General features: G+C 40.7%; 1 protein-coding gene across 1 annotated transcript in view; it reads left to right on the top strand.

Annotated features, from left to right (window-relative positions):
* Positions 1–21,954, top strand: part of LOC143030339 (uncharacterized) — a 41,324-nt gene extending 19,370 nt beyond the window's left edge. The window contains exons 2-11 of the mRNA XM_076193492.1: positions 2,908–4,603; positions 5,080–5,243; positions 5,584–5,773; positions 5,926–6,411; positions 7,357–7,401; positions 11,348–11,397; positions 14,512–14,609; positions 15,916–16,205; positions 19,519–19,594; positions 20,625–21,954. Coding sequence (XP_076049607.1) covers positions 3,246–4,603; positions 5,080–5,243; positions 5,584–5,773; positions 5,926–6,411; positions 7,357–7,401; positions 11,348–11,397; positions 14,512–14,609; positions 15,916–16,205; positions 19,519–19,594; positions 20,625–21,953 — 4,086 coding nt within the window. The 5' untranslated portion in view covers positions 2,908–3,245 and the 3' untranslated portion in view covers position 21,954. The remainder of the gene's footprint in view (positions 1–2,907; positions 4,604–5,079; positions 5,244–5,583; positions 5,774–5,925; positions 6,412–7,356; positions 7,402–11,347; positions 11,398–14,511; positions 14,610–15,915; positions 16,206–19,518; positions 19,595–20,624) is intronic.
* The last annotated feature ends 511 nt before the right edge of the window (positions 21,955–22,465 follow it).

Below are 22,465 nucleotides of genomic sequence, written 5' to 3'. Positions count from 1 at the left end.
CTAGGCATCATGACTTATATGTTTTTGATGGAATCCACCAAACTCACAGAGGCAAAGATGTTCTTACAAAGTGGAGTTCCCCAGGGTTCCATTCTTTGGCCACTTCTCTTCATAGTATATATAAATGATATAGACCACGGACTGAAATCTATTATCTCCAGATTTGCTGATAATACAAAACTGCATGGAATGGCAAACGATCACTTAAACTAATGGTCTGTGAATTGGCTAATGAAATTGAACACAAGTAAATGCAAGGTTATGCACATAGGTAGAAATAACAGTAAGTACAATTACAAGTTATTTAGAAATCCGTTAACAAAAGTGGATAGTGAAAAGGATCTTGGGTTAATTATCAGTAATGATTGGAAATCATCTAAACAATGTATTTCAGCCTCTGAGAAAGCAAATAAGTTTCTAGGACTGATTGCGTGGTCTTATGACTTCAACCACAGTTGGAATATGCCGTTCCCTTATGGTCACCAACAGATTGGAAAAAGTACAACAGCGAGCCACAAGACTGATTCCAAATATCAAAAATAAAAGATACGAAAATCAATTAAATCATATGAATCTATCCCCCCCCCCCCCCAAAAAAAAAAAGTAGACTCAGGTGACTTTATTCATGTCTACGTTTTGTAAAGGGAATTGACAACATAAAAACTGACAAAATTTTCACACTTATTATTTCTCAATTTGTGTATTATTATCTGTCCATTTATTATTATTATTTACTATTTACCTGATTGTTTATCATTTAACTTTACCTATTTATCTATTCTTATTCATCATAATTTTTTTTTTTGTATTAATTTATCTATTATCATTATAGTTTTTTCGTATCCGACCAAGTTATGGACCGAAAGGTCTCCTGTCGGCATGCTTCTCCTTTGTAATCCTTTGAATTTGAAATGGAGAGAGCGAGTGGTTTGATGTATGGGTGGGACTTCGCCAGGGATGTGTTGTGTCGCCGTGGCTGTTCAATGTGTAAATGGATGGGGTGGTGCGAGAGGTAAGTGCAAGGGTAATGGGCCGGGGATTAGAGAAGGTTAAAGAAAATGAAGAAATTTGGAGGAGTTAAGGAGGTTAGTGTCTGAGTTTGAGGTGTGCTAAAGAAGGCACCTACGTGATGTTTTCAGAACCGTATGAAAATGGACGAGGACGCAACGTACTGGGACACAATCCCCTCACACAGGACACAGGGTCACAATTCTGTACATTAAAGGTGCATCAGAGGTGACGGCCAGGATACTCCGGGACAAGAACATACAGGTAGCACATAAACCACGCAACACTCTGCATCACAACCTCTCCAGGGTCAAGGACACGGAAGCACCCACTCAGTGGTCGGGCGTAGTGTACCGCATTGGCTGTTTGGATTGTGATGCAGATTACATAGGAGAAAGACAGAAGAAACTCGCCACTAGAATTAAAGAGTATAAACAGGCAATTAAACGGAAAGATGCAGCCTCAGCACTTTATAAACACATGGACGAGCTACAGCACAACATTGACTGGGAAGGAGCCAGAGTGGTACACAGAGCTCAAAGAAAAGGAGATTATTCGTAGAAGCGTGGACGACAAAAGAAGTTAGCGTAAATAGGTGCATAGACAATCTAATATAACTGGGATCACAATGACACTCGACATAAACTGAGAGAGTACAGGGTGAACAAAGGTCACAATGTGTATGAACGTGATTTAATTTATTTCCTTTTTCGTGCAAGTGTGCTGTCCACTTTTTCACTTGTATAAGTTGCAATTTATTTCATTGTATTTATTCTTTGTAAATAAAAATGCGTATGATCCATTATGTATAATTGGGTATGTAAGGTTGTGACCATTTACCCGGTTCCCGTAACGACTGGAGGAGGAGGGGACCCGGACAGCTTCGGTAAAACGAATACCTCTCCCAGTTCCAACTACGGCCAATGTATTAAGCTTTTTGTCCACTGTATCTCATTACGCCCCTGAAGACGGTCCTAGGACCGAAGCGTGGGCTTTAAACATCCCACTTTGTTAACATAGGTAAAAGCTTGGCGGGATGCTTTGTCTTCATTTTTCTTTGCTGTTAGCCCAAAAAGTCATCTACAAAACACTCCCTACGCAAGATTTTGACAGCAAAGCAAGTAGAGTGCCTCTACGTTAAAGGTTGCTTTATTTGGCCTAGTTCTTCATTGGTTCTGATCGCCGCAGCCAAATTTGTAGATAGAAAGAAGGCGACGTATTAAACGTGTTCAGTGTTTACATTCTCTAATGCCAGACATACAGTTACTATAGACATAAAGTTACAAGTTAGTGAACACCGTAATTGAATCTGGAGAAAATTGTGTTGTCATTCTGATTTATGAGTAAAATAGACAATGGACGTAAATTTTTCACAAATTTAATCGCAACTCATTTGTAGTACTGGTTGATTGAGGGGCAGGGTTGAGTCTAACCTAACAGCCCCCGCCTATGTAGGAATAGGAAATAAGTATGGAATTTCAACCCACAACTAGGCGAAAGGCATTGCCACCCCCTTTATAGGAGGAAAGGGTCTGTTGGTTTGTAATATTGTCAGCAGTTGCAACTGCTACACGGATTGGACAGTGGCAACTGTGTGTTTGTTTACACTAAGCAATGACCAATGTGAACAGTGGTGGTGGTGGTTGTTGGCGAGTTGTGTGCCCGGGTAGGTGGGCACCTATTCGAGGGCTAGGACAATGTAATTGGTGTGGGTGTCATGTGAACACATCCCATTTTCATGAGTGATTTTAATATTCTATTTTACTGTGTGCTTTTCAGTAAAATATTCTTATAATAGGAGATGGCATGTATGAAATGGTTTGGGTACAAAACACCCACAATCCTACTATTACAAATCTCAAAAAGTTAATGTCAATCTTATGATTACATTTTTTCCAGAAGGTAACCATCAACATTTCTGTGGGAAAGTTATCCATAGATTCTATGTATTTGTCATGCAACAAAGAAAACCCGATGTGGCATCTATACCTCAGCTATCTCATGGGGAGAAACATTTCTAGTGCGACCTATTATATGCAGTTTTCTCACCAAAATATTACCACATATATCACATGATGACATAGTAGAGAGGCCTTTCCAGTGTGACTTATGTGATTCTGCTTTCTCACAAAAAGGGTGGTCTCAAACATCACATGATGACCCACACAGGAGAGAAGCCTTTCCAGTGTGACTTGTGTGATTCTGCTTTCTCATAAAAAGGTAGTCTCAAACATCACATGATGACCCACACAGGAGAGAAGCCTTTCCAGTGTGACTTGTGTGATTCTGCTTTCTCACAAAAGGATCATCTCAAACGTCACATGATGACCCACACAGGAGAGAAGCCTTTCCAGTGTGACTTGTGTGATTCTGCTTTCTCGCGAAAGGGTCATCTCAAACTTCACACCATGACCCACACAGGAGAGAAGCCTTTCCAGTGTGACTTGTGTGATTCTGCTTTCTCACTTAAGGGTGGTCTCAAATATCACATGATGACCCACACAGGAGAGAAGCCTTTCCAGTGTGACTTATGTGATTCTGCTTTCTCACTTGAGGGTGGTCTCAAACGTCACATGATGACCCACACAGGAGAGAAGCCTTTCCAGTGTGACTTGTGTGATTCTGCTTTCTCGCGAAAGGGTCATCTGAAACGTCACATGAGGACCCACACAGGAGAGAAGCCTTTCCAGTGTGACCTATGTGATTCTCTTTTCTCACGAAAGGGTCATCTAAAAGATCACATGGTGACCCACACAGGAGAGAAGGCTTTCCAGTGTGACTTGTGTGATTCTGCTTTCTCACAAAAAGGTAGTCTCAAACATCACATGATGACCCACACAGGAGAGAAGCCTTTCCAGTGTGACTTGTGTGATTCTGCTTTGTCAAACAAGGGTCATCTGAAACGTCACATGAGGACCCACACAGGAGAGAAGCCTTTCCAGTGTGACCTATGTGATTCTCTTTTCTCACGAAAGGGTCATCTAAAAGATCACATGGTGACCCACACAGGAGAGAAGGCTTTCCAGTGTGACTTGTGTGATTCTGCTTTCTCACAAAAAGGTAGTCTCAAACATCACATGATGACCCACACAGGAGAGAAGCCTTTCCAGTGTGACTTGTGTGATTCTGCTTTGTCAAACAAGGGTCATCTGAAACGTCACATGAGGACCCACACAGGAGAGAAGCCTTTCCAGTGTGACTTGTGTGATTCTGCTTTCTCGCAAAAGAGTCATCTCAAACATCACATGATGACCCACACAGAAGAGAAACCTATCCATTGTGACTTGTGTGATTCTGCTTTCTTACGAAGGAGTGAGCTTAAACATCACATGATGTCCCACACAGGAGAGAAGCCATTCCAGTGTGACATTTGCGATTCTGCTTTCTCACACAAGGGTAATCTGAAATGTCACATGAGGACCCACACAGGAGAGAAGCCATTTCAGTGTGACTTGTGTGATTCTGCTTTCTCACAAAAGGGTAATCTCACACAGCATATGAAGACCCACACAGGAGAGAAGCCTTTCCAGTGTGACTTGTGTGATTCTTCTTTCTCGCAAAAGGGTCATCTCAAACGTCACATGAAGACTCACACATGAGAGAAGCTATTTCGGTGTGACCTATGTGATTCCACTTTTTTCACAAAAGGGTCACCTCAAATGTCACATGATGATCCACGAATCCCGGAAAAAAGCCCCACATAGGAAGATCCCTAGACGGAAAGAAGCCCACCGGAAAAAAAAATATGGATAATAATACTTATTATTAATAACGGTAATACTTGTTTTAAATAAAACCTAGTTCAAAGGGCCCGGTGAGTTGGTTTCAAATTCCAAGAGGTTGAGGTGTTTAATTGCATTAAAGGTGTGAAGTAGACTTCCCTAATGGTGTGGGTATACAAGTCCCACATTCATCACAGTATCATTCATACCATTAGTGTGTATATATACATATATATTTCAACATGGAAATGATAAAAAACAACAATGGTGGAGAGAAACTTTGTTACGATGGTTATATGTACACGAAGAAGAGTGTGAACAAAACGTCTATACGATGGGGGTGTTCAAGGAGAAAAGCTATGAAATGCAGTGCAACACTGTACTCGGACTTGGATATATCTATTGAAATCAAAGGTACAAAACATAGTCATAATTCTAATACTGCTAAAGTAGATGCCACGAAGGCCAGAGTTCAAATGAATGAGCACACTTCTGCCACCAGAGGAAAGCCAAGTCAGATTATTGCCGATACTGTTGTTAATCTTCCTGTCGCAGCGCGTGCTGAGATTGGAAACTCGAGTCTGTGAAACGCACGATTCGCAACCATAAGCGCCACGCTCCTCCGAAAGATCCCGTTTGTCTGCAAGATTGAAAACTGGTCGATTCATGGACTATGATGGTCAGGAGTTCATGTTCTATGATAGTGGTGCTGATAGCAGTAGACGGGTTATTGTCTTTGCAACTGAAGAGGGATTGCGTTATCTTGCTCGTTCCACTCAATGGTTTATGGATGGCACATTCCGGACTGCTCCGAAACTCGTTCATCAACTCTATTTAATTCGTTGCCCTTTAGACGAGTCGAATTTAACATGTGTCTACGCCTCTCTTTCTGGCAAAACTCAGAGCATATATGAAGAAGTGTTCCAAGCCATTGTTGAACAGTGTGCCACACTAGGATTCAACCTTGATCCTACGACAATCACAACCGATTTCGAACTCGCGACAGTGAATGCTATCCGGACTGTATTCGGGGATCACGTTCAGTGCCACGATTGTTTTTTTGTTTTTTTCACCTAACGCAGAACACCTGGAGGAAGATACAGGAATTAGGCCTTGTGACACTGTACAAGACAGACGAAGAAAGTAGATTATTTTGTTTATTGTTAGGTGCCTTGGCTTTTCTGCCATGTGACAGAGTTTCGGAGGTGATGGAATTTTTAAGAACTGTTATTCCGGAGCAACTCAGTTGTCTGGTAGATTATTTCGATGCGACCTACGTGTGTGGAGGATATCGTCGTATCCAGATGCCTGCCGAACGCCGCCCAGGTGATGTGCTGTGCTACCGACCGCCGCTTCGTATGCGCCGAAGGCCACCCCTTTTTCCACCCGAACTTTGGAACGTACACCAAGTAACCTTGTCTGGCGGGCGGGCGGGCGGGCATCGTACGAACAAGCATTGTGAGGCGTGGAATCAAGCCTTCACACATGTGGATGATCGGCCACGACCGACCGACCATCCTTCCGTGTGGATCGCGACCGAGGCTCTACGAAAAGACCAGGGCAGGGGAGGGAGACATACAAAAGACCTTCAGAAAAGGCTTCCCACTCTCTGCAAAGACTTCCAAGCAGGCCAGAAAGACATTGAAGCGTTTCTTAAAGGCTGTGCCCACTGCATCCGCTTGTAATTCGATTTAGATTTACTTAAAGTAGTGCTAACTTTCAAATGTACTATTTCATAACTTAGTGCTGACTTTGTATTTTTCTATAATAAAAATCTGCTATTCATAATATTTAGTATATTGTAGTATTTTCATATAATATCATGTAAACTGGTGCTGACTGTGTTATTTTATACTTGATACTTTTATACTTTATACTGCATAGCTAGCCTCAATTATACTATTGATTTTCTTTTGTCATGTGTTATTTGTGTTGGATTGAAGTAATTTCCGATTGTTTTATTAATATTTAGTATATTGTATTATTATCATATAGTGTCAAGTAAACTCATCTTTTAAGCAATTAACACAGTTTTATTCTTAAATTGTGACCTTGTTTTCCTAAATTGGGGCTTTTCTAGAATTTGGGGATTTTTTTCAAGGTGGGGATTTTTTCCGCCAGGGAATTTCTTAAGTGGGGCTTTTTTCCGGTGGTGATTTTTTTTTTTTTTTTTTTTTCCCGAACCCTGATGATCCACACTAGAGTCGCTCTTACCAGTGTGACACGAAAGAGCGATCTTAAATGTCACATGACTACCCACGCTGAAAAGAAGTCATTCCAGTGTGACCTGTGCAATAAAGTTTTTTTTTTTTTTTTTTTTTTTTTTTTTTTTTTTTTTTTTTTTTTTTTTTTTTTTTTTTTTTTTTTTTTTTTTACGTAAGGGTCTTTTCAAACGTCACATCATTACCCATACAGGAGAGAACCCATTGCAGTCAGTGAAACAACCTGCGCCATAAACATTTTCCCCGAGTTTTTTTCTTTCTTTTTTTTCTCAAATGTCACACGGTGATCCACACATGATTGAGCCTTTTACGGTGTGACCTGTGGGATGAAGCTTTCTGATATAAGGACGATTTGAAATGTCACTTGATGACCCACTCCGGAACAAAAAATGTCTTTCCAACAGCTTGAAGGAGCAGTATCATCTAACAGCATATGGCAATCAACACAGGTGAGAAGACTTGATTGTCTGACTTGTGCGATGCAGCTTTCTCGCGAGAGATGCTTTCAAATGTGACATAGCTCGCACGAGATAAGATCTTCAAGTTCATAGGGTAATACTGGTACCCCTGATTCCCTTATCTATGATTATGGGTTCTAGGGAACACACCAGGAAATTATTTCATATAGTACATTGCAAAATTTCACATTTTTTGTTTTATCAATATTTATATAGAACATACATATATGGACACCTGGACTGCCTGCATGGGTGGAATTCTCGAGATTATTCCAAACAATAATGCCGTGAATACTGGTGAAAGGGTGGAGAAAGATCGTTGGCCCACGTATGTAAGATCACGCCCTTTGGTGAGCACCTTAAACCACTGAACCAAGGAAGTCACCACGTCACTGCAAAGCTCACGTAAGATCTTGTATATATCATCTCGGGGGGATTCCTGGACAGGAGATTATAACTAATAGAAGTGAGTCGCCATGTCCATAGGAGAGGATTACAAGGGCGGCGACAGTGGTGATAACACTTACATCTATATTTTCATCTATTTTCAACCACATTAACTTTTTACTTTTAATTCCATGTCATCACGAGCGAGACTGACAATGCGCTCAACGGAGACATATGCGGAAACTGATACGCAGTGAGGCCATGGACTCGAACCCAGCTCAGACATACCAAAGTGAACAGTGACTAACCACTGCGTTATCAAGAGAGATATAAGTTGAGCACAGTTTCTTATATTTGTATGCTCGAGTTATATATACACGAATTTTATGCTCAACCCATCCCCGCTATGGTGCAATGGTAGTATGTACGCGTGGGTAAGTGTTATACACACACACACTGAATGGTCCCCAGTGCAGATATTAATCTATTTTCAACCACATTAATTTTTCATGTCTTCGTTGAGCGCCTAGTCAGTCTCGATCGTGATGACATGAAATTGAAAGTGAAAAGTTAATGTGGTTGAAAATAGATGAAAATATAGATGTAAGTGTTATCACCACTGTCGCCGCCCTTGTAATGCTCTCTTATGGACATGGCGACTCACCTCTATTAGTTATAAGCTTCTGTCCAGGAATCCCCCCGAGATGATATATACAAGATCTTACGTGAGCTTTGCAGTGACGTGGTGACTTTCTTGGTTCAGTGGTTCAAGGTCCTCACCAAAGGGCGTGATCTTACATACGTGGGCCAACGATCTTTCTCCTCCACCCTTTCACCAGTCTTTACGGCACTATTGTTTACTTGTTTACTTGGAATAATCTCGAGAATTCCACCCATGCAGGCAGTCCAGGAGTCCATATATGTAAGTTCTATATAAATATTGATAAAATAAGAAATGTGAAATTTTGTGTGTATGTACTATATAGAATAATTTGATAAAATAAAAAAAAATGTGACATAAAAATCTTCTTAACCCTAATAGACTATCGCATGCACTGGGACTAGATTGAACGTCTTGCTTCGACAACAATCGGCAGATTATTACGGCATAGCGACTATACTAATTTGATTCACAATTTTTATATTTCATCAAGTTCCAATAACTTCATTCCTGGTTTCAACCTTTTAAGCATTTTACTGGTTGTAAAACTTACTATTGGTCCTGTATCAGTAAATATATGAATGGGTCTATTGAATAATTTGATAAAATAAAAAATGTGATAGTTTGTATGTATGATGTACTCGTAAAAAAGTCATATTAAGAGGTGGCCTAAAGTTATACTTGGATGGGTTTAGTACCTGTCATAATGCAAAGAGATTTAAAAAAAGGGCAATAAAAACGAAAACGACAATACGAAATGAATATCACTGATAAACCCAAGGAGAATAAAAAAAAAAAAAAATCTACAGTTACATTGGAGATAAATAGGTTATTAGGAATCACATTGGCCCACTATTATCTGCTGACGGTCAACTTGAGTATTCAAACGAAGTAATGTGTGATATTTTAAACAAGAATTTTAGCTCGGTATTCGTAAACTAAACACCTCAAAGTGAACTCCAAACTGGGTAAACTTACTACGGTCAATATAAAGGCAAAAAGAAAAAAGTGTATAGAGAAACTCAAAATTGATAAAACACCAGGGCCTGACGGTTGGCATCCAAGAATCTTAAAGGAAGCAAAAAATGAGATTATTGTTCCATTCGAGAAAAAAAAAAAATCCATCATATCCGGAGATGTCCCAAGAGAATGGAAGCTAGCTATCATTTTCCAATATTAAGAAGAAAAAAAAAGTGACAGAAAGCAAATAAGTACTTATAAGCCTATAAGAAGGTAACTGATAAATGATAGCCACATGCATGGGTTCAGACGGAAACGTTCTTGCGTGACTAACTTACTCAAATTCTACAACACAGTCATCTCAATTTATGAGCAAAGAAACAATATAGATTTAATACATTTAAACTTTGCAAAAGCTTTTGATACCGTCCCCCACGAAAGACTACTTACTGAATTAGCTTCACACAGACAAGTGGTAGCCTGTTAAGTTGGACTAGAAATTGGTTGAATGATCGAAAACAGAGTTATTTTAAATGGCAAAACTACTAGACGGAAAAATGTTACGAGTGGAGTTCCTCAGGTTCCGTTTTTTGGGCGACTTCTATTCATAGTGTATACAAATGATATAGACCACGGACTAAAATCGCTGTCTCAAAATTTGCTGATGATGCAAAATTGTGCGGAATCGCAAATGATCACTTCAACCAATTAGATATTCAAGAAGATTTAGATAAATTACAGCAATAATCTGAAGAGCGGTTAATGGAATTTAAGACAAGTAAATGCAAAGTTATACACAGAGGTAAAAATAACAATAAGTACGATTACAAGTTATTTAGAAATTCGTTAACAAAAGTGGATAGTGAGAGGGATCTCGGCGTAATTATTAGTAACGATCTCAAATCATCTAAGCAGTGTATTTCAGCCTCTGAGAAAGCAAATAAGATTCTAGGACTGATTGCGCGATCTTTTGACTTATAAAGTCCATCTCTCATTAACAAGCTATATAAATCGTTAGGTCGTCCACATTGGAAAAAGTACAACAGCGAGCCACATATCTGATTCCAAATATAAAAGATAAATCATACGAAAATGTCCGTGGTGACAGACTTAAAGATGAATCAACCAAGAGACACTGGAGAACACAACCATGTATCGGACGATTCAGCAGTGAAAGTAGACAAGGCTTAAACAGAAGTGAAGAGATTGGCTGAGGACAGGAGTTTGTAACCCTGTGTAGATAATCTCCAGGATTTTATCTAACGTTAATGATGAAAATGTCAAAGCACACGATAATACGATAAGAAGTGTATTCGACAATAATGTGAATGTGAGAGGATGTTTCTTCCACCTAACGCAATCTACATGGCGATGGATTCTGTCTGTGGGGTTTGTAGAACACTACCGTAATGATGTGGATTTTCAGTTATATGTCGGAATGATGGACAGCCTCACGTTTCTTCCAGTGAAAGATGTCCCAGAACGAGTTGCCTGTCTATTAGATAATGTTCCAGATGAGACTACAGATTTGTTGTAGTATTTTCATAGTGTATATATCAGTGGTTCCTGGCGATCAGTTAAAGCTCTCTCACCCAGTTGTTTGGAATGTATACACTGCAACTCCGAATAACGATGCGCACACTAATAATATTTATGAATCTTGAAACACACTAATTAGCGCACACTAATAACATTTATGGATCTTGAAACAATAAAATAGTTGGACAACGACATCCATCAGTAAGGTGCGCAATCATAGGGTTTCAGCAGGATTATGCAACTGTGCCCACATTGATCCAGTTGGACAATGTCGATAACCGTGTCGTAAAACATGTGCAACAGAGATAGTGGACTTACAACAGCAATTAAAAAACCTTTGTGATGATTATGTAAGTGGACGTAAAAATATTCCTCAATCCTTACTTGAAGTTGGACACAGTACGAGAATTATGTCATCGTGGAATCGACTGGACCTGGAGGTATTGGTCATTGTTTTTCACAGTTATTGACGAGTTGGGTGAAGAATCAGGTCGAGTAATATTGTAAACAAACCCCTTCGCGATGCCACCAAGGAACTACGTAAGAGAGAATATATCATGATAAGAAAGGGTGACAAGTGTGTCGTCAACGTCCCTATGACAATGATGAGTATATAGACAAAATGGGTGTCACGGCGAACCGCGACAAAAAAAAAAAAAAAAAAAAAAAAAAAAAATCTGTTGTATATATATCAACAATTCTTTAGATGTTAGAGACTGCCAAACACTTTCTGGAGTAAGCGATCATTATTCCGCTACTCCTGGACTTCCAATGTCATAAACCGAGGGATGAGGAGTGGTACTGGGCTGCAGGTTAGTCGTATGGTAGGACCTGGGACCTATGGGTATGTGGGCCCTAATCCACTTGCCATTCTTGGTTAAAAGGAAACTCGACCTTCTGTACTGCCTTTATTCTTCCAAAAGCTTCCCAAACCGAGGGAGGGAGGGAATTGAGAACTTGCGTCCCATTCGGTCTTCCAGACCGGTTCACTGGTTTCCAAGACCAGTTCCGAGACTAGCTCTGGTTTCCCAGACTGGTTCCCTGTAAGATTACAATTTCCTCAGAAAAAAAAAATCACATCAATGTGAAAATGGAGTAGGGTATCTGAAAGATTCGTGAGGCAGAAGAAATCCTTATAAGACTAAAGCGAGGTAACATGAGGTTAATATGTCTCTTCCTGCAATATAACATAGGGTAGGCCTCTTCAGAAATCTTTAAATTACCCTACTTAAGGTTTACAATTGATTTTAGGTTAGGCTATGGTAGGTTGTAGGCTAACCCCCTAAACGGAAGCCATTTCGTGACACTCTCATATAAAAAAATGACTGCAAACGAGAATAGGTTGTTGGCACACTCTACTCTTTCCAAAACGGAGTATAACAGTTATGAGAAACGTCAAGGGTTATCCAAACACGTAGCAACAACACAAGGCAGGTTATTGCCAGCATCCGTGTAGCTTGCATTCCCCTTTTATGTCTCATTTCCCCTCTATCGGACGTGGGCTTCTCAAATTATTTTAAGAACTGGTTCTGACTTTAACTCTTACCTTTTAAAAGGGATAATTTGACGAAGATATTGATAGCCTGGGTTGGCTGTCTTGGAGTGCCTACGTGGCATTTCTCTCTCTCTCAGACCACGTGAGTCTGATCAAAACATTGAAAACGTTTTTGATCCCTTCTTTCCGATAGAGAGTAGGAATATAAGTGACATAGTATTTTTATATGTGTTTGTTGACGAATACAGTCTTTTTATGGATTTCATTATAATTGATTTTAATTATTACAATAGTAATTTAAAGATACTAGAGCTGGATGATGAATTAATTTCTAAGTATATCCAAAATTATTAGAGGGATAGCTTTTCACTCTGACATGGGAAATACCTTAAGTGACCCAACAAAGTTGTGAAAAACTAACTAAAAGTCCAACGAATGCACTGAAAAAACAACAACAGCATAGTAGCAAGAGCCAATAAGCTTGAGCAAAATACTAAGTTTCCTGAAATCATCGGAGACTATAAGCCTGGGTATTGTTATGGGACTGATAAAACCCACAAAATTGGCAAATCCCCTTAGGCCCATAATATTACAGATGACATCACCCTCCTAAATTGTGGCTCAAATGCTAAACAGCACATTAAAGGTCGACTGAGAAGGTTTTAGGATTTCTTTGTTGCCGTCTTATGTATGAAAATATAGCTTGGAGGAAGTTAGAACACTAAAATGCACGTTTCTAGTATTTTTAGTCTTGATTTGTTCAAAATAGCATGATCTTTAAAGTGTCTGTTAGACAATAAACTTTTGAATGTCGCAGTTACATTTTCCACCGCTAGGGCATACTGATGACGTAAAAGTTGCTGTTTACATTGTTCAACATGGCTGGCACGCAATACGAAGAAGATTTATCGGATTAGGATGCAGTTTCGTGTTCTAATGTGGGTACGGTACAAAGATACATGTACAAACCAATTCGGATATCCAAACCAAACTCAACTGACGAAGAACATGTCGAGAGCGAGGAATCCTCAGAGGATGAACGCCCAGAACGTGGGTGATGAAATCAGGACGACTGGTGAGTTCGTCCGAATGCATTACTACATGCACATTTTACATACAGAAATGTACACCACCAACCACACACCAGACCAGACACATTATTTCGTGGGTTTGTCATCAGGCATGCGGATGAAGGTCTGAAGGCATGAAATGGTAAGCCTAACACCTAGCAGATGTTAAGGGGCCTGGCTCTATCTGCCAGGCCCCAGCACACTCAGCAGGGCTGGTTTTGATTTTGTATTGTTAGAAAAACATCCACACGACCACCAAGATGACAACGTCCACAGTGCATGGATAGTTCATCTGTTCATGCAAGGAGGAATTAATGTGTTTTACTAACCATCCTTAGGGTATATATTCTTTGTAGATAAAGACGTATATGATCCATTATGTACAATTGGGCGTGTAAGGTCGTGACCAGTTATCCGGTTCTCGTAGCGACTGGAGGAGGTGGAGGGAGACCCGGACAGCTTCGGTAACGCGGAATACCTCTCCCAGTTCCAACTACGGCCAATATATTAAGCTCTTTGACCACTGTATCTCATCACACCTGCCGTCTCAGGTCTCGACAGTGCGCGGATGCCCTGTAGGGCCTGCGCACGCACTCTTTCCTGGTCACATAACTTCTTCTTACTGTTATGCTTTACGACAACGAAGGTTGCAATTACCGACAGCCATGGAGGTGGGAACTTGAACTCTGGGTGAAGAGAGTCCCTGCCCTTTTCAAGGAGACCACTGGTGAGGCTGAAGGAGTCCAAGAGTCTGGCTGCTTGAGATAGCCAGGTACTGCAGTGGATAAGGTTATCCAGCCGTCCCAGAGTTATCACAAGGCTCTGACTCAGTTCAGTTATGGGGCTCTGGACTATCTTGGCAAGAAAGTCAACCTCCAGCCTTCTGACCCATGATGTTAATGAGGACAATGAAGCCTCCATTTGGAGGTTAACAGTCTTGGTCCAAGGTTGAGCTTCTAAGATAATCCTTGCTACGATATTTTGGCAAGGCTCTAGATCTTCAAGCGTGGCATTCGCCAGTTATGAGAGCTGGGACAGCGTAGTCCAAACTGTGGACTGCTTACACGTAGAACGTGCGAAGAGCCTGGTAAGTGGCACCAAGTGCCCTCCCCGTCATTGCTCTCGTGACTTTGGTTCTTGCCTTCGGCCTCTCCTTGAGATAGGATAGTTCCCTCTCAAAGGTGAGCCTCTCATCAATCTAGGCCCCCAGGTAATGAAAGTGGTGGACCTAGTCCAGCCTAAGGCCCTGGATGGTGAGGTGTTCCCCCTCATTCCAGAGTCCTTACGCCATGGCCTTCGTTTTTGAAGGGGATACCTTTAACCCTAACCTGCAACATTCAGTCGTTACAGTGCTTAAGCAGCGCTGGGCCCTGCTGAAACGCCGTCGCCTCCCAGTAATTATGAGCGCAAGGTCGTCTGGATAAGAGACAACCTTGCACCCATTGGGGACTGGTAGTTCCAGAATATTGGAGATGAACACATTGAACAGAGTGGGGCCTCACTCCCTGTAGGCCTTGTAGTGTGTTTTGAACAACTGCGGGAGTGAGGTGCTGCCGGAGGGAGAAGCAAACTTCTGTACCATCCGCTGCGCCTCGGAATCAGGGGCATGATGAGTGCGTCGCGGTTGAGTCCTGCCAGCTGCTCTACAAAGCTTCAACCACAGCTCTGCTAGGGAGGTGTGAGCATTAAAGCTCTCACACCATTCTAAAAAAAATGCGCTCTTCTGGCATCTGTAGCCGTGGCATGTGCGTCACGAACTGCAGCGCGCAAGTTGGCCAAATTGCTCGGAGTCCGGCGCCGACGGAAAAGACGCCTAAGCATATTGACCCGATGGTTGGCTTCTTTCGCCTCAGGGGTATAATACCAACTGTTTTTATGTTCCCTGGTGGACTGGCCAGACTTTGGAATGGCTCTGCTGGTAGCCAGCTTCTAACGTTTCCACGTCCTGTGGTGGAACGTATGAAGCTGCCCATTCTTCAATAGATCTCTCAAAGGCCGGCCAGTTTGCCAGAGCAATCTTCCATCTGGGAAAAAGTAATACAGCCGGTTTGGGTGGTGCATCCCGTATGTGCACAGAGACACCTAAGTGATGACTGGTGACACCATGATGCACCTCCCATGTTACCCTAGGGAGCAGAGTTGCCGTCGCCAAGGTCAGATCAAGTCGTCCACCTTGTACGTGTGCCGGATTACCATCATTCAACAAAGTAATTTCAGGGTATTAATCTAATAAGTAATTTAAGTGGTGTCCAGCGACATTGGGCCATTGGGGCGACATCAATAAAGGATGGTGGGCATTGAGGTCCCCTCCTATGGTAAGGAGCCTGTCCGCAGCAAGAGCACACACTTCTCCAAGGTTCAGCACCGCATTATGGCCCCTGTATATGTTTTAGATGGTGTACGTTTCATGGGTCCGATGGATTCGAACCGCAAGAACTTCTACAACATCCCCATATGACACAGGGTTCAATATTTCGCTACAGGGGATGGGTGATTTGACGAGGACTATGCACCCACCCCCAACTAGTAGTGTGTATGCGAGGAAGGGAAAAGACGCGATATCCCGGAAATGGCACCTCATCCCTCACCAATGTCTCTTGGAGAAGTGTGATATTGTAATCATACTCTTGCGCAAGCGCAAGGAGACACGAGCTGTCACTGCGGAACCCGTTTATGTTCCACTGTAGCAACCTTTAATGACTATCTAACAGGGCGACTGTCTTCCCTGTCGAGTTCCATTACATCCTCATTTTGTCCTCCCCGGTCAGAAGACAAGATGGATTGCGACTTTTTAACAGTGGAGACATTTGCCTCCTCATCAGAAGAGGAGTCTTCAAGCCGAAGGGCACATTGACGGTGGTGGGGCTTGGCAGAAGGCGCGAGACCGGGCAATGCTTGACGACGTGTTTCCCCCTCTCCTGTCATAAAGGCAAGTGTTAAGACCCCACGGGCTATGCCGATCGTACGGGAGAGCTATCCGGGAACATAATCCTGCCAGAGCGAGATTCCACGAGAAGGGCGAATTGGCTCGGGTAATATTACTTTCGTTCAGTTTGATATGATTTGGCACGTCAAACAGAGCTAGTGACTAGGGTGAATGACGGCACAAAAAGCGTACCCGGTGGTGTGGTGATAAGACGTTCCAGCGTAGGTGCGCTCTCTAAAAGAATTGTACTTTCTCTGGCCGTCACACAACTCGAGCTAGGCCTATATACTCGCCGAAGTTAGCAAGACGTCTCGACCAACCCCAGCCAGCAACCAATCAGAAACTCGGGAAAGCTTTCCCGGGACCTCACTGAACCGCCAGCCTCCTTTAAAAGGATGGCGCCTTGCCGAGTCAGTCAGTTCTCCAGCAAATCGCCTCGTGCAGCAAGTCGCCAAACTTTAAGTGGCCCTTCGCACTCAGCCCACGACACTTAAAGAGACCCTCATTCCGGAACTTCCCTCTACGACCCCTTGTCCATTTTCTTCGAGCCTAATATACAATTATACATTACATCTTGTGTGCCTTAATTTCATTTCCGAACCTAACCACAACATCATACTGATTTCACGGCGGCAAACGTTCTGGAGGTGGGCGGTACTGCCGATTGATCGGAGGTTGGAGAATTAATAGCTCAGCATAATAACATCTAGAACCTTAAGATTTAGTATTATTTTTGCCAATCGAGTATAATTTCGACTGAAGTCTAGCATATTCTTATCTTGGAAAATCTGGTTATCTTGGTCGTGTGAATATGAGAAAAGTGTAGTAATAAACATAGGATTCAATTTTTCAAGAATCAAAACATGCTTTAGGAATACGATAATTTTTTCATTTCACGAGAATATGTTCTTTGCCTCAAGTGTTGTCACTAAACAACAATTTTTCCTTGCATTTATTTTGCAGTGAAGATCAACATTGCCATGTAAACAAACGTGGAATACGTATAAACAACGATACTATTCGTCTTTATTTGTGCACCATCTTTCGAAGTAAGTAATAATTTTGAATTGAGCACTATCGACAGAAACACCAATTGTATGATATACTCTCACTGTAAATTCGCCTATGGCAGAAAAATATATAATTTTTTAAAATCCACCTCAGACCATAGTCGTAAGGATTGTTCAGATATTGCTGTGATTTTCTGCAGGACCACACATGTCTGGCCTCAGTAATCGCCACAAATTACCGAATTATCTCTTCCATAGAGGCTTCGAAGTGACCAACACTCCTATGGATTATGCTGATATCATTAGTACATATAAGTGCTATAATGATTCAATGGTTCTATTCCAGCATCATGCAAACATTTTCCATTTTTCTTTTCTTTTTATTTTATTTATCTATTTTCTTTTTCTTTTGCTATTGAAGTTCTGTTGGTATTATTTTAGAAATCAACACCTACACAATGTAGCATTAGAAAATTAAATATTTTGTTAATTAGAATATGTCAGTCACTCAGTGTAATGAATATTTTTCTTAGTGGAAAAGATTGCCAAAGGCTATGCAGAAACTAATGAAGCCACATTGAGTCCTGTAGATGCCAACTTTGTTTTGATAGATTCAGAGGCCAAAATTGATGACCCTGATGACCTCTAAAATTACATGGACAGCATTACTAAGTGCAGGTTAGGTAGGTAGGTTAGGTTAGAATAGATGAATTGATCATACTTTAATTTCTTCAATCTCTGCATCTATCAAACAAATGGGAGTCTCAAGCAGTTGAAATAGCTACATTCGTTTGTATATAGCTTCTAGCAACTTTTTCTGTTATTGATTTCTTCCAAGAATAACACTATGTTGATGTATTATAATTTACAAAATTCTTATTTAATTTTCTATTGCTGTGTCACATAGGTGTGCACTTCTAAAATTTTACTGATCTGTTTCTTCTTATGGAATGGTTATACTAGGTTAAGTTAAGTTAGGAGCTATTGGACCATGCAAGTTCTATGTTAAATATCTATGTTGTCATTATTATGGAATTCTATGACTTTCATTTATTACAGTAGATAAAATATTGCTGTATATATTTTTTTATATATCTAGAATATCATCTATGAACATACAAAAGCCTGATATAATTAGCTATCATTTCTTTCGGACTGATTCTGTCATCGATTGACAGTTCATGGCATTGCAGTTAGGGAAAGACTGTTGACCATAGTTCCCAAGAAAATTATTGCTTAAATATTTATATATATAGGAAAGTAGTCACAGTATACCTATGGGGTCCTACTACTTAACCTGATAACTGCACAAAAGAGTTTCATCAGTCATATTGAGTTAAAAAAAAATCTCAAAAGAAAGTTTTGTTATAAAATGAAAGATTACATGAAAAAACATAGGAAAACCAAATATTGGTTAATTATTTGCCTTAGTTTAGGCATGGTGGTGAAGTGAATTTGCACATTTTATCACTTTGGTGGTGGTCATGCATGGATGAGTGACAGGGAACATTTCTACTACTTTTTCCCACTTTGTTCTTCACCACTGCTACTTCAGTTGCCCACTGTTTCTTTCTTTTTCACATGAATATTTTTTATTAACTTATCTTACATTTTACACCACGAAAAGTAGAGAGTTGTGGGACATGCAGAAGTGACTGACCTGCCCCTTCCATGATGTCAGAGGAAAACAAAGGATGCATGGGTGGTTAGGTGTAATGCATGGATTTGCTCACCCAGAGTTGCCAACCTTTATTTTAAGACAAATGAGAGCAAAATATAGACTGCCAAGTTTAAGAAAATCCTTCACATTATATGATGCCACAATTACACACTGTTTATTATATGATGTATGTCACAGTTTATGGGTTACTCTCCAATTGTCAAACCTTGCTCGTGTAGGGGACATCCTCTCTTATAACTTCCCAAAAGTTATTCCAGGAATTAATGCATATTTGGTCATACTATTTACCAATAACTACAGATTTACTGACAACTACAGTCTATTCCCTTGAAAATAACTTATTCTTAGATAATATTACTATTTTTGTATTGCATTGTAGTGAATTGTGTTGCATTGTGTGGGAAATTAGATTAATCATACACATAGAAATACAGGTCCCAGAAGATAACAAATGTGTGAGAAAACAAGTCATATCAGGACTGATGGCTTTTTTAACTTGTCACTCAGAAGAATGGAATAAGACATTGATGAAAAACAAGGGAGATGCAGAAATCAGAAGTTGTATAGAAAGAAGTTTAAATTATATCAAAGGTCAGAAAAACAAATCAGAAATAAGATATCATAGTTCATATTATGATAAAGATTTTGGTGATAAAATAGAATGTACAAAGCCAGGAAGTTGAAAGATTAGAAGAACATATAGCTGTGAGTGTATTTAGTCGGTCAAACCAGAGAGAGGAAGAGAAACAGAGACATAGAAAAAGTCAGTCAATCAGAGAAAGAGGATATCAACCTAGGGCTTACAAACTAATTGACATTGGTATGGTCACAGTTGTGTAAGAACATATATGTATTTACCTAGTTGTATTATACGGGAAGGGAGCTATGCTCATGGTGACCCATCTTTGTATATTTCAGCATCAAGTTTTTTCTTAAAATCTTGAATAGTGTTTGCACACACTGTTTCTTTATCTAAATTATTCCAGGTATCACTCTGTGTGGGAAGCTTTTTTTTTTCAGATCTCTTCTATAGTTATACTTTTTGAGTTTCTTTTCTTGTCCTTTTGTTTTTCCATTGTCCCATTTTATTAAATCAATCCTATCAAGGATTTCCATTCCTTTCATGATTCTATAGTCAGTAGATCTCCTCTTTCTCTTCTCTGCACCAGTGTTGGTAATTTCAATTTGGATAGTCTTTGTTCGTATCTTGAGAACTTATTCTTTACTGCTGTCCTAATGTATCTTCCCTTCAAAACTGTTTTCATCTATTTGTGTAGTTTGCCTTTCCCTCCATGTTCTAATTTTCACACAAGTGAACTTTGTGGTACTTTATCAAGAGCTTTTGATACAGTCAAGTTGTGTTTGTACTCACACTATTGTTTGGCAGTAGGCCCAAGGTTGTCATGAATATGAATACATAAGATATAGACATTTAGTGTATAATGCAAGCCATTACATGTCTTGACTTTCATCTCTTCCTTTCAGACTGACAAAATGGATGGTACAATGTCCAAGTTAGTGAATGATGACCTGAATCAGTGGAGAGGAGATGATAAGAGCTTTCCAAAGCAGACCCACATGTCAGATGCTCCTCCCAAGGGTCATATCAAATTAGAACAATTTCAGTCCGATACCTGCAAAGACGATTCTGCTTCTCAGCAAGACGGTCCCACTCAAGAGAACACTGAAATGACCTTCACAGAGGAAAAAATATTATTTTGTGATATTTGCCATTTGACATTTGCTACAATAGATGAGTTTGAGTGCCATGGTAAGGTCTGTGTTCAGAAAACTTCCCAAAGAGATCAGTCTTTTAACTTAACTGTTTCAGACAGCACTGCTGTGATGGATGACCATTACTGTAAAGAAAAGGAAATGCAATATAATTGTTCTCAGTGTAATATGGCCTTTTATCAAAAAGGAGATCTCCAAGACCACGTTAATCAGACACACACAGAAGACAAACCCCACAAATGCACATTCTGTCACGCAGCCTTTTCCCATACTGGACACCTCAAGGTGCACACGCGCATTCATACAGGGGAGAAGCCTTACAAGTGTTCCTTGTGCATCGCTCTTTTTAGAACATCAGGACAGTTGAAGTCACACATGCAAACTCATACAGGCGAGAGACCGCACAAGTGCAGCTTATGTGGTGCTACTTTCTCTCAGAGAACTGGCTTGCTATACCACATACGGAAGCACACAGGTGAGCGGCCACATAAATGTGAGCAGTGTGATTCTACTTTCACACAATTAGCTGCCTTGAAGACACACATGCATACTCATACAGGTGAGAGACCGCACAAGTGCAGCTTTTGTGGTGCTGCTTTCGCTCAAAACGGTAGTTTGCAATACCATATACGGAAGACGCACACAGGCGAGAGGCCCTATAAATGTGAGCAATGTGATTCTACTTTCTTGCAATCAACTCACTTGAAGTCACACATACAAACTCACACAGGTCAGAAACCACACAAGTGTGGGCTTTGTGGGGCTGCTTTCTCAAATACAGGCAACTTGAGGAGTCACATACAGAGACACAAAAGTGAGAAGTCATATCAATGTGAGCAATGTGATTCTACTTTCTCAAGATCAGCTCACTTGAAGACACACATGCAAATTCATACAGGTAAGAAAATACATAAGTGTGGTCTTTGTGAGGTTGTTTTCTCAAATACAAGCAACTTGAAGAGGCACATACGGGGACACACAGGCGAGAAGCCATACAAATGTGAGGAGTGTGGTGCTGCTTTCATAGAAGCAAACAAGCTACGCAGGCATATCAGGGTACACAAGGGAAAGAAACCATAAGTGCATATAGTACTGTGATGCTGCGTCCTCCCAGATTAGTGATCTGAATGACCATGTTCGAATACACACGAGTGAGGGACCATACAAACCCCACAAATGCAAGTCTGTCACGCAGCCTTTTCCCGACCTGGGGACCGACCTCAAGGAACACATACGTATTCATACAGGGGAGGAGCCCTACAAGTGTTCCTTGTGCATTGCTTCTTTCAAACAGTCAGGACATTTGAGGTTACACATCCGAACTCATGCAAGTGAAAAACCACACTAGTGTAGGCTTTGTGGTGCTGCTTTCTCTGATGCAAAGTAACTTGACCAGACACATCCAGAAGCACACAGGTGAGAGGCCACATAAATGTGAGCAATGTGGTGCTGCTTTCTCTCTTGGAAGCAGGCAGTCTACACATGCGTTTCAGGATCCACACAGGAGAAAAGACACACAAGTGTTCTGCTTGTGCTGCTGGTTTCTCCTGCTTTGATGCTTTAAAGGGACACATGGAAACACACTCACTGAT

This window comes from Oratosquilla oratoria, chromosome 12, assembly GCF_046742065.1.
Source record: "Oratosquilla oratoria isolate Oo_2021 chromosome 12, ASM4674206v1, whole genome shotgun sequence".
NCBI lineage: Eukaryota > Metazoa > Arthropoda > Malacostraca > Stomatopoda > Squillidae > Oratosquilla > Oratosquilla oratoria.
Note: the sequence above shows the minus strand (reverse complement) of the source record. Positions and strands in the feature narration are given on the sequence as shown.